Consider the following 14,807-nt stretch of genomic DNA (forward strand, 5'->3'; position numbering starts at 1 on the left):
CCTAGTTTATTTTCACTGACCTAAATAGATGAATTAGAATGTCTGGTTCAAATTTATGTCTCAGTAGAAATTTCCTAATTAGGGGGATATTTTTATTTGCTTAACTCTAAAATTTGTCTTTCATACAGCCTCAATACATTATTGTGCCCGTTTACTTATGACTCATTTTAGTCCTCCTAGTGTCTGAAGAATCCTATGTTTTGGTAATAGCAAACTTTAAGTGGTTTACATTAAAAAGGAAGTGTCTCTTATCACTATAATATCCGTTCACAACAATATTGCATTACAGAAGTAGAAAAAATGTTGCAGCTTGTCAAAGGCCAATATAATAAGAGAAATGATTCTTTTTAAAATATAAATTAGTTTAGTGTAGTAGGGCAAAATTATTCACTTGAGACACATAGACTTCAAGGATTGTGGATCAGGTCTTTAGATCTACTTGCTGGGGTTCTCAAAGGGACATTCTGTGTATGCAGGGAGAGCAGACTATTGGAGTCGAGATCTGCTGTGTGGATCAAACAGAACTGATATCTGAAAACATTGAGCAGTATTCTGAAAAAAGTTAGCTTTATTTTTTTTTGAACAAAATATCTACAATAACATGAATACCATAAACTGCACATGTTTTAACATCTCTGTCTGCAGAGAATGTTAGCTGTAGTGCTGAATATAAGGTACTATAATACAAAGGAATTTAATCAAATTCATGCATGTCACTTTTTTATAGAATTTTACTAAAAAGAAATACTTCTAAATGAAAACTGCCATTGTCTTTTTAGACAGAATTCACAGGAAGATATGTTTAAAAATCAGACAAGTAATACACTCATATTAATATATATTTATTTAGCCTCTTAAAAAAGCTTGGATCACTATCACACAAGCTACTGTATATAATAAAATTTTATGTTGAAAGCTTATGGCACAATTTCTTCATAACAGCTCACAATTACATATCCATGGAATGTCAATATTTACTTCAGTCCATTTATCTATTAACTTCATTCTATCATATATTTTAAATTACAAATGTAAGAAATGTCTCTTGCATATTTCACAAAGATGAAAGTGAAGAAGTGCAATAATATTCAAGCATGTCAAGAATGCAGGATGAGCTGACACTCTCTTCTAGCATTACACCTACTGCTTCTGGCAATCTAACCTGCTTTCACAAGCCTGCCAAACTGATAATATTTCAGGAACTACTGTATGTAACATGTTGCCTGAAGGCACCATTTCTATAACTATTGCAAAAAGAAAAATCTACTTCTTGCTAACAAGCAGTTTAATTTGTGATTTTTAAAAAAAATATTTTTCATGTTAGCCTTTAAAAAATTATGCTTGTTTGACATAATTCTCTTATAAATAATCCATCTTGTACAGTAAGATGTAGATAAAAATACTTTGCTAATTTATAGGGGTATTGTAAGAATTCATTAGATCAGCAGTTTAGAGGTATAAGGCCAAATTCTGCTCTGTTAGATCAGATTAACTCCTACAATAGTCTACATGAGAGCAGAATTTATACATAAAGGGCCAATAAGTGCTAAATGTAAATACTAAGTGCACCACTTTCTTGCATCCAACAAGTTTAATTGGGCTTGGTTATCATATGAACTCATTTTCATCTAATACAAAATTATTGCTAGAAATAATACACTTGAATCCTTCTAGGGTTAAGGAAGACTTTTTATCTTTTGCTGTTCTAAACTATGTATGATTTTTTACTCTTTTAATCTGAATCTTGGTTTCAACTATATTATCGAACAGTAGTTCTGGAATTTACCATGGTACAAGTGGAAGCATTTCTTCATTCCTGCAGTCTAAAGTGCATATCTGAATTGCTTAAACAGAAGCATATCTAGGGTTTAAACTGGACTTTTCATAAAGCAGCCTACAAGAAAAGTGCTTCAAAGAGAGAAGCGGAGAGCTAAGAGAGGGCAAACATGTCAGAGAATTCAGAGAGACTATATACAGCTGATCTAGGACAAAAGGGGGGGGGGGAACTCAAGTTGTTTGTGACTTCCACCAATCCATTAAAAAACTGGTGCCTGCTGTCAAGGTTCCTTGAAGCTACAATATGGTGAAAGCAATGAGTTAGTTTAAATATGCCTTTGAATAGGTAACTTATAAATAAAAAGAACTATATTTTCTTCTTTTGCCCCCCATCATCTTAGAAACATCAGGAAACAATGAACACTAATGCATTCTTATTGGAAGTAACTATTAAAACCAACATGAGGTTTGCTTTGTTTAGGTTTCATTTGTGCCAAGGTGTGGTGGCATTTAACCATATTCTAAGCTGCTACACTGAGGAATTTAACTGAGTAAGGCCCCACATCCTTCGCGAAATGGCAGATCCTGCAATACTAGGCTTTCACTGCAATTTTGATTTTAATTAGCTTACTTTGAAGTTCACAATTTTGTATACATTTTGAGTATGTAATTAGCACTGCACTAACATTCAGTGCCTATAAAATGTAAAAGGCTAAAGTGACTGGACTTGATTTCTACAGCAGTTGTAAGACTTTTAGTCTTCTGAATTTTATATTGTACAGGTCACTTTTTAAATGAATGTAATATAGTTACAGCAAAATGTCTGGTAGTATATTTTAAAAAATAGCTGTCATAATATAATACTTGAGTGTTTTATATTGTTCCAGCAATTTTTTTCTTAAATAGGTCTAATCTGGCTTTTCCAAATTACCAGTATTCATAGAGGTCCATTATTACTTTTTCACATCTTGTCCACAACTCAGTGGCAATTATTTTGAAGATCATCTTGTGATTCAGTTAGCACCTTAACTATGAGTTAGCTGCTAAAAAACGAGGAGGCCTGTAGCTGTTTGAATATAATATGATACACAGTTCTTATGGCACTTTCTCTTGTTTTCTCTCAAGAATGGAGGGTTTTAACAGGTGGTGTGGTCTGGAAACTCCAGTCTTCAAACCCCTGAAGAAAGCAGGTTCCAAGATTGTGCATCTTGGGGCAACCACCTAAGGAGCAAGGTACTTCTGCCACATTGCTTTCTGTCCTTCCCCACCTTTTGGCTTAGTGCTCCTGAGCCATGCAGCCATAGGCTCCTCTTCCTTCACTTCTGCCTTATCCCTCTTCCTCTGAGGGAGGAAGAAGGCATGGAAGGGGAGTTAATGCTGGTCTAAGCAGCATAAACTCTTTTACTTCCTCATGGGAATCTGCCATTTAAAAGGTGACTGTAGTGTACAGCACCTATTCTAAGGTCAGCAGTTTGCCCCAGACACATTGCACTCCAAATGCATGGAGGAGATCCTGTGGCACTGTGGAACATGAGGAGCATGCCACATGATCACAGCTTCCTTTTCCATTATTCCTGCACTAGTTCTATGAGAATGGATTTCTTTCTACCTGTGTAACTAGTATGGCACATTGGGCCCCAAATTATTTCTCTAGTCTCAATGCATTACTTTGGTTCTCCAACTTTGTTTCATGGCACAACCACAGAAAGCAGGAGTACACAAGCTGACTTGCAAACAGTGTGGAAGACACAGGGCTTTACGTGGGCAAGAAGCCTGCCCTCCTTGAGTGGTTAACCAAAGGCCTCTTACATTAGCAGTCCCGGCACTCTGGAGGGCACAGGGACACTACGGCCAGTGCATTGAGGGCAGCAGATTAACATCTCTGGGGCAAGGAGACGCTTTGCCTGAGGCATAACAAGTAGGGCTGGTTGGGGAATTTTTCAATGAATTTTTATTTTTTATTTTTTTTGGCCTGAAAGTGCTGATTCATCAAAGCTGAAACTTTTCATGGGAAAGAGTCAGTTTCTCAACTTGAAAAACATCAGAATTTTTTTCTTGAAATATATCAAAATGAAACATTTAAACTTTAAGAAAGGAAAAATTCCAGTGTTCCCATTTGAAATGACTTTTTTCATTCAGCTAATTATAGTTTTTAAATGTTTAAACAAAACGTCTTGAAATCATCAAAATATTTCAGCTGACCTGAACTGATTTTTTAATTTTACTGGGGGGATTTTTGGTTCTTGAACACTTTTCAATATTCAACTGTTTCCTGTCCCAAATCAGAACATAATTTTGAAATCATGAAAATTTTTGTGCATAGGAAAACAGTTTGTTAGAACTCAGCAGGAACCTCCTTACTTCTCTTCCTCTGACTCTCTGTACTGCCCTCTACCCACACCTGTGGCATAAATATCCCAATCTCTTCCTTAACATTTACAGTTTCTTCCAACGTTGGTTTGCCTAACATGGGTGTAGGGTAGGTGTGTTGTGATGTTTTGTCACTCCCTCTATATAGTCCACCCTGGCATTATATGGTATAAAGAGAATCTGTTTTAAGACTAAGATCTTCCTAGCAGATGAGCCCCTGGCACTGAGAGATCATTCCTGGATTTGGTTGGCACGTCTGCTGGTATTTTGGACTCTTTTGCCATAGGCACTAATGGGTAGCTGGTATTTTGTGACATGAGACAACTTAAAATCTTACTTAACAATTCTGTCATCTTATGATTTTTTTTTATATTCAATGGAATATGAATACTTGACATAAAGTTTAAGCTGCAAACTGCTGACTGGCTACAGTGCCTTTTGCTGAAATAAATGTTTCTTAGCTGATTGAAAAGGCCTCTGTTACATAGGCAATTGTTACCATAAGGATCTCATAAAAAATGTGGAGTTGTCTTCTGGGGGAGAAATCTTGACCCCATTGAATTCAGTGGGGCAAGACTGCACTCCAAGTAGTTAACTTAAAAAAAATCACAACTTGCTAGATGATTGTTTAAGTAGTTACAAAATAAATCACTATAGCTTGTCCCTTCTGTCTCAACCATTTCTGTTCTTAGTACTGTTACTAAAGCAAAGACATTCCAGAAATAATCCAATAACAGATTTCTCCTATTTTTAAAAAAGGAACATACAGAACTATAAATATATACACTTAGAAATACTTTGCAATCCTCTACAGGAGTATATAATATACTCCCTTCAATACATGGCTCCCATTAGTATCAATGTAATACACTGCCTGTTGTCACATATTAAATATACATCATTTTAATCCATTAGGGATGTCTGAAAAGCAATCAAACTGAAGGTTTATGGGTTTACAATGTATATACTGTAGTTGCTAATGTGATTACCATACAGTAGTTGCAGAAATAGTAGGCTACACTGATTCCCCTCCCCCTCTTTCCCCCTGTCACTCAAGGGGGAGGAGGAGGATGTTCATGGATAATTATTGATCTTATCTGGCTCTTCTCTACTTTTCTCTGTCCCGCCACACAATTTTGCCACTGTTAGTGCCTATTCCATTTTCTATCTTGCTCTTAAGACTTTGTCTTTTTTTTTCCCATCTGATAACCTCTTTTCTAAATCTTAGTATTCTCCCACTATTGAATGTTTAACTTTGTAATTGTATTATTCGGCTCTGTTCAAGTGTCTTCAAAACCAACTTGTGTATGTATAATATTCAGCCTATTGGACTTCTTTGGAAAGTCTGAGTGAGATCCTCAGCTGGTGTAAACTGGTGTAGCTCTAGGGACTGTATTTATTCCAGCTCAGGATCTGGCCTAGTACACTTTATACATTGATTCATCCAGAGTTCCTTTATTGGTGTTGGAAGGGAAGATCATTATTTTAAATAAGAAAGAGAAAAGAACAAAAGACAAGCATGGAGAATTGTATAACATTTTATGAATGCCTCATGATAATGGGCCCAATCCTACTCCTCTTGAAATAAATGGGACACTTTACCACTGAATACAATGGGCGCAGAAATGCACCAACAAATCTTTCCAGAGATTTATAGTATTTAATAGTTTGCAGGAGACAAAAGCCACTTGGCCAGCTTCTCACTCTTGTGTATATAACACACACACACACACACACACACACACACACACACACACACACACACACGAGTTAATGAGTTCAGTTTTTCTGGACAGGATATATAAATATATTTGTGAAAATTATATCACATATCCCTAAACAATTGCTATAAATCAATGTTACGCATTACTGCAAAACCTAAATAGGAGCATATTCAAAATTGAAGAGGGTTATGCAATTGTTTTCTGAGACAATCTAGCACAACCAGATTGCCATTCTTTTAAAAAAAACCCTAGTTAATCCTCAAACAAAACCAATGTTGTGTTCTAATCTTCAATGCAAGGATATGTTGCTATGACTAGTTCATATGCAATATGCCTCTAGTAATGCAGCAGATGTTTGCCTCCAGTTGTTTTGCTTTTGTGTATGCACTTTGAGCTGTAACAAACCAAAAATTTTAAATGTGCTCAAAACAAAAACTTTTCAATAATAAATTGTCTTAGCTATTGGATTTCATTACAAGTTCAAAGCATCAGGTGTGCTCTTGCCTATAGCTGTCTATAGGTTTCCACATTTTAGAACAACTTTTTTTGCTTTTCATTAGAGAAGTGGCAACATTATTTACTGGAAGTTATTTTTTTAAATGATATAAAATCTATTGTGTAATAATTTGAAAGAAGCAATGAATGTGATCTATGTAATTCTAAGTAGGGAAAATTTGCTACAACAGTTATCTTTTATCATGAAGTGCAGTAAAAATAAAATAAAAGATTGTCCTGATATATTTTTAGAACTGCTTAGTGTTTTCTAAGATACAGACTATTTTCTGCCAGTGTCTAAGAAGTCATGTCAGAATCTTCTCATCAAACAAATCATTCAAAAAAAGACTGACCTGGTTACCTTTATGTAATTGTATATCAAACTTTCACTGATGATAATGGAAGTAGCTGTGCAGAAATGTTGCCATAGTCAGCTTCAAAAAAGTTCATAAAAGTTACTTTTATCATAGGTATAGTCTAAGTGACATCCTTTTTGTTTTGTTTTTAATGTCACTTTTCACAGAAACTTATCTTGATGTCATTTTTAATTGTCTGCCTTGTCTCCACAAATACTGTGGTTTCTGAACAGTTACCTGATGAGAGAAACATCTTTTAATCCTTTTGATTTTTTATTTTCTCTTTCAATTTATCCAAGGGTGATTGTGAGTAATTAAAAGTACTTAAGGGCAACAATCCGTTAACAGTACCTTGTTCCCATTGTGATATGCACAGTACCAGAAAGTTTGACTAGTGGGTCGCTTCAGACTGGGCAATAGATATTTGGTGCTACTTTGGGCATTACATTGCCATGTTTTTAAGCTCCAGGGGAACCATAATCCATTTATGAAGTGCTTTGTATGAGTACATTTTTTTTCTTTCTTTTTTTAAAAAAGAACCCCATAATATAATTTAAATGTGTCCTGTGCTCATTATAAAACCCACTGTCGTTAAAACAAGAAAATGTGCTTGAGCTCTAAAACTCAAATCAGTAGTTCATTACTAATTTGTAAACTTTATATTCAAATTTCTAACCCTCCTTTAATCTGTTACTATGGGAGTCATCTAAGACATGTTAGACCCATTTTGTAATATTTTTTAAAAATACAGCTGAATTAAAAAATTGTAAGGAACTTTAAAGAATACTGTACAATTATACCACAATGTAAAAGTATGTATAAACACATTGGCAGTAAAGCTGTAGTATAGTGTTGTGATTTTTTTACTATGAAAAAGTTGATTGTTTTTAGTTAGTATGAAGTAGAAACTTAGTAATAGCAGATATACCTTCATTGGGTGTCATTCTTCATCTGTCCAATAGTGACTCTGCATAGCAAGTCAAATGGGATCTCTTTCTTTATGCCTTTTAACTATCCCAGTAAGCAGCTGTATGCACATTTGTAATGGAAAACCTCCTGCTGAACATGCCAGCCAAACAGTATGTACTAGAAGCCTTAATCTTGTTATTGGTGAATGTCCTCATGCCTAATGATTTTATAGATAACCCAATAAAAAATGTTGAAAATCAGAAAGGCTAATGGGAAGCAAGCTCTGGAAATGGTATCAATTTTCTTGGCTCGGTCAATGAATACCTTCCTCATTTCATCGAGGCTTTTTGGTGCAGCTTGAATGGGATTATTTGGCCCCTTTGGAGTCACTCCATCTTTTCCTTGCAGACATGGTCCCACTCCATAGGCTGTAAAACTGAATCGACTTTCCCTTACCTCATCGTCCTGTTGCAAGAAAAGTAAGAAAGTTCTTCAGTTACATAGATGTCTAACCTGCTGAAAACAAAGTTCTACGTCCTTACTTCAGTGGCTTCTTTAACCCACCACTTTATATTTGCTGGATGACATCTTGGTCCCATTGAAGTCAATGGCAAAACACCCTTTAAAATCAAGAAGGGCAGGATTTCACCAACTGGCATTTTTAAATACATAATCTATTCATCTTCCATTATTTCTAATGATCTGTGATTGGACAAATGATCAATTTACTCTGTTCTTTCCCATTTAGGGCCCAATTCCCTGGTCTTCAGCCAGGCAAAACTCGCATTGCTCTTTTGGACAGGGACCATATCATTTGTACTGTACATAGTGTCTAGAGGCCAGGGCCCCATTGTGCTATCATAGTACATATAACATGTTGACATCAATTAAATTAGTGGGAATTCTGCCTGCTTGAATACTGTACTACTGTACATCTAATTAGTCTAATTCTTACACCTTATTTCTATAGTTTCATATAGATACATCAAATAAAAAGAATTCTTTTTTAAAATGAAGGGAAATTGTAGGTAAAATGTTATAAGTAGAGAAAGCTAAGGTACAGGGATCAAAACTAAGGGCCATATTCTTTGCAGTTTCTCCACTGTACATACAGAACAAATCTGTTGATGTCAATGCAGTTATTCTGGATTTACTCATGTGTGACTGAGAATTGAATTTGGTCCTAAATCCACTGAATGGAAAGAAGAATTATATACATACATGGGGATGTGGTACATGTCCAAAGACGTGGCTTTCATTTTGTGAGCACATTTTGCATCGCTACTTACCCAATTATGGGTACCAGGTAGGGAGAGATGCACAGGGTCAAATTTGCTACTGTAACTTATTCTGCAGGTGCAAATATAGATATATAAATTGTACACAGGAACTGAGACCAGGTCCAAAACTGACTGAAAGTATATCCCAAAGTCTCCTTTACCTTTAAACTATGTGTTTCTTCTTCAATACATATCCTACTGAAGAGTAATCCAATTACTTTTGAGGAATTCATATTTGAACCTATTTCTTGTTCTTATCTGATCTCGTTTAAGTGCTCTATAACCATATGCTTTTAAAATCTCTGAAGTGCAACAAAATAAAAAAATAAGTATTCACATCTTATTTCACAAATAATGATGTAGTCCAGGAAAGCTGTTGCCTTAAACGACTAGAAGAAAATAAAGTTACAAGTTAGACTTAGGGGGGGAAAAATCAGTTCCTTCCATCCCATGAGAATTTTTGAGCTTTCAAAAAAAGCCCCTGTTCTGTATTAGGATGAAAAGTGAAAATCTTAATTTTTTTTCATGAACCAAAAATAGACAGAATCCTATCAGATCAATTGAAATGTTTCATTTCAAAACATTTCATTTTGATTTAGACTTTTATATTTTTTCCTACAAACTTCTAAACCAAAAGTCCTTCTGAACCAAAAAAAAAAATGAAGTTTTTGTTTTCAAAATCGATTGTCTTGAAAATTTCAAAGCTTGTTCAATTTTTTATTTTTATTTTTTTAAATGAGGAGTTTGTCAAAACCATTCCTTTCCTGTGATCAGTTTTGGTGTCGACAAATCAGCGTATTCTGGAAAAAACACAAACATTCAGTTACATTGAAAAGTTTAGGCTGACAGTCACCTCAGGGATTTTAAAATCTCAGCAATGGAATCTGAGAATGGTTGCCATTCCACTGAAATGCTTTTTAAATTTATACTGTTGCAATCCTATAAACTTATTCACAGTTCTCTGTTTTAATAACACTTCTATAGTGGCTTTATTGTAATTAGTAATGCACTCTAGTAAACAAAAAAAGGAAAATTAACATGACAGCAAGAAAACAGCAGTAGGTTAATAAAACATGGGGATGAATAACAGAAATATAAAATGATAGCAGGGTGCAAATGTTATGATGTGATTAAACAAAACTGTTTTAAACTAAGTACTCTGGTACCAGTATTTGTTTTCTAAAAACCTGGGAAATAACATCTTCGTTGTAATACTTTTAATAGGTGAAATATGAAGTGCTAAATTCATCTTGTGTAACTCTTGACTTCAGTGGAGTTACATGTAAGATGAATTTGGCCAATAGATTTTTAAATACCCAGAATCTGACTAAGGGCCTCACCCTCCATATACTTGCTACTGGATGTAGGACTTACTACAGTGAGTAGTTCCATTGACCTAAAATAAGTGTTTGATTTCTTGCAATAGCAAGGACTACTCTCAGAGTGTGTCTGCAGGATCAGGCTCTAAAATGGGACACAAGACTCTGTTCTATGTTACTAACTAAAATCAATCTTCTTCTGAATGCTCCCTCAAAGATATCTGAAAATAATAAAATCCTCTCAAATAATGCTGATGGTTCATTTGTTTTCATAGGTGGATTTTTCTGTTGCTTCTCTTTGAAATATAATTGGGTTGTGTCCCTGACCATCTTGGCAAATATCCATTGATGGACCTATGCTCCATGAATGTATCTAATTCTTTTTTAACCCAATTTTATTTATATATAATTAAATGGATCAGCTCCTCAGCTGGTGAATCCACTCAGTTGGAGGTATACTGACGTACATCACCTAAAGATCTGGATCATAGAATATCCCATTCAAAAATGCACTGAATGTTGATTTGAAAACTTAAGTCTTCATTTTAGGATGTCACGATGAAGCAATTTTTTTCTTTTCTTTTCCTTTACATGATTGTCTGGTACATCGTCTTTTTATGTAATTGATAAAAAGGAAAAAAGAAAATAACACTTATTTATAAAAGCCTTTGCTGAAGTTTTAATATAAACCAGAGGTTTTCATGTATACTGCTTAACAAATTAATCATTAAAAATTGTTCAAAGTCTAGTTACATATATTTTTATTAGTATAAATATTTTACCAGCTCTTTAAATATTATAATAATTAATGAGTGCTCCTAAATATAGGTAAAGATTTTTGAAACACAACCAGAATCCTTAGAGGCTTGAAGGCAGTGAGCTGGGTTGGTTTATTTGCATATCAGTATCACTATATAAAATACCTAGGCATAAAAAATGATCAAAATATTTAAATTCCCTTGGGCTCAAGATGTTTTCTGTTTGATATATGCTTTAAATAATTTACTCTTCCTGAGGAATAACACACATTTGCTGAAATATCTTTGCTATAATTTTTGGCTGTAAGTAATACTAATAATTTTAGGATAACCTTTGAGTTATTTTGAACATTTTAATGTTTTACTCTCCACACTTTTTTGCAGAAAGCATTTGTAGTTGAAAGCTGAATAGGCATTTTAAAATATGTATCCAACCAAGTTATTTCTCTTAGCTCTGATGTAAATTTTTAAGCCTTCTTTGGAATAGCAGAAAGTCAAATTTTAATTCCCTGTTTTAATTCCAGATGTACACAGGTCCATATAAACTACAGAATTAACAAAACAGGTACCTTTTTAATAACACTTTACGTCATCACATACAGGTAATAATGAGTCCACATGGGGGAAAACATTGGTTCAGACAAAAGAACAGGGCCTTTGTTAATGACTGTGTATCACATTATGATAAATGGGACATCTGCTACATAGTTTACACTTAAATTTGTACTGTAGATTTGAGCCAAAGTCCCGTCTATAGGTTCTGCACTTCTCAAGCCATTGCTACGTCGCAATGATTCATTGATTTCATTTCCATCAAGCACTCCCCCAAAATACTTTCATCAAAATGGAGGGAAGACCAAAAAGGAAAAAGCAAAACAAAGGAAAACAAACAAAAAAGAAATGTGATTATCATTAAAAGGTATAATCTATCTAGTCTGTGCATCTATTTTCGTCACTAAAGATACCATGATCTTTAGGTCTATGAAAACAGAATTAAAAAGGTTGAATATTCCTGAGAAGTAAGTTTATTGCATTAGAATTTGGTTTAAAAATAGAAACTGTATTTTTCAGTATAGTACAATATTCCTCTGTGCCTGCTTCTTTTGAAATATCAACAAGAAAAATAAACTCAATATGGACCAATTATGTATGATGCTTCTAACTCTGCCTCTTCTATTGTCTCTCTTTCTGCTCATTCAGGTGCTTTAAAAACAAAAGTTTTATAAAGTACGTGTTTTTAATTCTTGAAGTTCAGATCAAATAAATTAAAGTGTATTGAAAATGATTTGTTGAAGGACAGATCCTGCACATCTGATTCGGGCAAAACAATCACTGACTACATAAGGACTATAGTAGCAGTTCTCAGGTTTGGAATTGAATGTTTATCTCCAGTTTCAGGGATCATTGTCTCAGTTGTGTTTTTATTTCATGTGATACTTGGTCCAAAGGTGGCCAATGTTTTGTTCATTCTAAAATATTTTTAAAACAATTTCAGTCAGGGATGGAGTTGAAGGGTAAATCTCATTATTTCCATCATCTCCACTGCATCAGTGATGGTAGACTTGAATAGTCGTTTGTCTGTTTCTATCACAAACATCTCTGCACTTTTCTTCACGCTTCCCTTTTATGCATGGAATGTTCTCCAGGAATCTATCCATAAGGCCATTATGCACTCCTTCAAATCCATCCTCGCAACCTACTTCTGCTATGATATCTATCAGGAAGGCAACAGTGACTCGGATACATGACATGTTGGTTTAGATGACTTGAATGGAAGTAAGATTGGGCATAAATAATACACACACATAAGTAGTCTTTTTCTGTACTTTCCCATGAGAGTTGGATTGAGCCTTCAAAAACAAAATCATCTTTAAATAATTTGGAACCAAAGTTAAGATCTCACAGCTGTAATCATTATCTCCATTACAATTGTCTCCCTACCTCCATCCTCCTTTTGTTCATCAAACTCACTTGTTTCAATTGGTCTCAAATTAGACTGTAAGGCCTTCAAGGAAAGGACTTCATTTTCATATGTTTCCATGCATTTAGCACAAGGGGGCTAGTCGTGACTGGGAGCTATCACTAGAACTAGTTGATGATAAATGATAAATATTTTTGTGAAAATTGTCAATTTTTTTTAATTAAAAATGAATTTTGAATTTTTCAACCAGTTCTAACTACCACAATATAAATCACAATAATGTCCAGATTCTGTTTTGTTGCCAAAATCTAGATGTAAAAATTGTTTCATCTTGAAAAATGTTGCAGACAGTTTAGAGTAAATTATAGATTTGCAGTATTAAAAATTAAAACAGTCGAAGCTTTGGGCCACATGCTTTGCCTGTGCAGAAAAACCTAAGTAGGGCCTAGACAACACTGATTCCACAAACAGAAAGTCATTTTGTTAGGAAGGGGGTTCTGTACCCTATGGAACTGGTAAAGTTCCATCCCTGTAAACCTGTCAGGGTCCCAAGATTGTAGATGGACAGAATTGTCTAAAAGGCTTTTTCATCCCTAAACTCTCTGCTTCTATAATCTACCTACGTATAATAGAGAACAGAATGGCAGCTCTAAATCATGATAAGAGCGGATTTAAAGGCCTGTTGTTTGAACACCTATCCTGGTATTTAATTTCTCTTCATTCTCCCGTTGTTGATTTCCTGGTTAAATAAAGGTCACTGAAAGCTGTTTTCTTTATATGATGCATCTTAAAGAAAGAAGTCAAATAAAATCTAATCCCTGAGAATCCGTGATTGTTAACCTTTGCCAAATGAGTCAAAATGTACACTAAACTTTATAATCACTAGCTACAGTAGCTGAGTGGGAAACTGATAGGCGGAAACCAGCATAACAGTGTTAAAGTGTATTTGTTAATTTACTAAATACAATTGCACATAAATTCCATATTTAGAAAATGTACTGAAACAATCATGTTTGTTCGAAAGACTGTTTAACTCTGTTTTAATCCAGAAGACTTCAATTATTTTTGTTAGCAGTGTTAGTGATCTATCAAACATTTTCTCAAGGAGCAGTCCTTTTTATAGTTGCCCAATAAGAAAGTGTTACATAAGGCTGTAAGAAAAGGGATACTGGCAGAGTTGTCTCCAGACCTGCAAGCCAGAATTAAATCCGGAGGTGGGTTTGGAGTCCACTTCCCTGAAGGTGGATATAAGCACTAGCCAATAGCATCCTCTGCTCACCAGCCACACCAAGCATCAATGTCAATTGCAAATAGAACTGCCTGCCTTCCCTTATAGAAAAAAATTAACTTCAATAGAAAAGACACAAACAAATTCTGGGGATGGAAAAATGCAGTAAGCAGAAGGGATATGTAGATTTATTTATTTATTTATTTTATTTTACACCACTGAAATGAAACACATTCTTTCAAAAGCAAAAATGTAAACCCAAAAACACAACAAAAGGAGAAATGCACACACCAAGTGATTCTTAAAAAAAAAAAAAAAAAAGAACTATCAGAGTAATATTTAGCAAAAGTGGTGAACATGTTTGTTTTCTGCAATCATCCACCTTTTAAAGTGTAACAATTGGAATTTCATACATACTCTATCATTAGCACTTTTCAGTTCAATGCATAGAACAAGGAAATCCAGGCATAGAGTAGCTAGAGAAATCAATGAATAAAATGTAGGAATATTTTAAAGATATAACTAAAATTAAAATGACAAAATACTTGAATGTTTTACTGTGGCATTGATTTTTCTCTGTAATTGCTCTATGTATGAATGTAATTAAACTGAATATTGTCATTTCATGTAAATTGCTGAAATAGGTTTGTCTCATTCAATGCTAAATATTT

The 14,807-nt window shown here is 34.4% G+C and overlaps 1 protein-coding gene across 2 annotated transcripts in view; it reads right to left on the reverse strand.

Annotated features, from left to right (window-relative positions):
* Positions 1-7,825: 7,825 nt before the first annotated feature.
* The window catches only part of GLRA3 (glycine receptor alpha 3), a 139,156-nt gene continuing 132,174 nt past the window's right edge, over positions 7,826-14,807 (reverse strand). Inside the window, exon 9 of one of the 2 annotated variants that reach the window (XM_065405178.1) lies at positions 7,826-8,095. In XM_065405178.1, coding sequence (XP_065261250.1) covers positions 7,826-8,095 — 270 coding nt within the window. Of the gene's footprint in view, positions 8,121-14,807 lie in introns of both variants that reach the window. The other variant, XM_065405179.1, reaches the window with a different exon arrangement.

This window comes from Emys orbicularis, chromosome 5 (genome assembly GCF_028017835.1).
Source record: "Emys orbicularis isolate rEmyOrb1 chromosome 5, rEmyOrb1.hap1, whole genome shotgun sequence".
Classification (NCBI taxonomy): Eukaryota; Metazoa; Chordata; order Testudines; family Emydidae; genus Emys; species Emys orbicularis.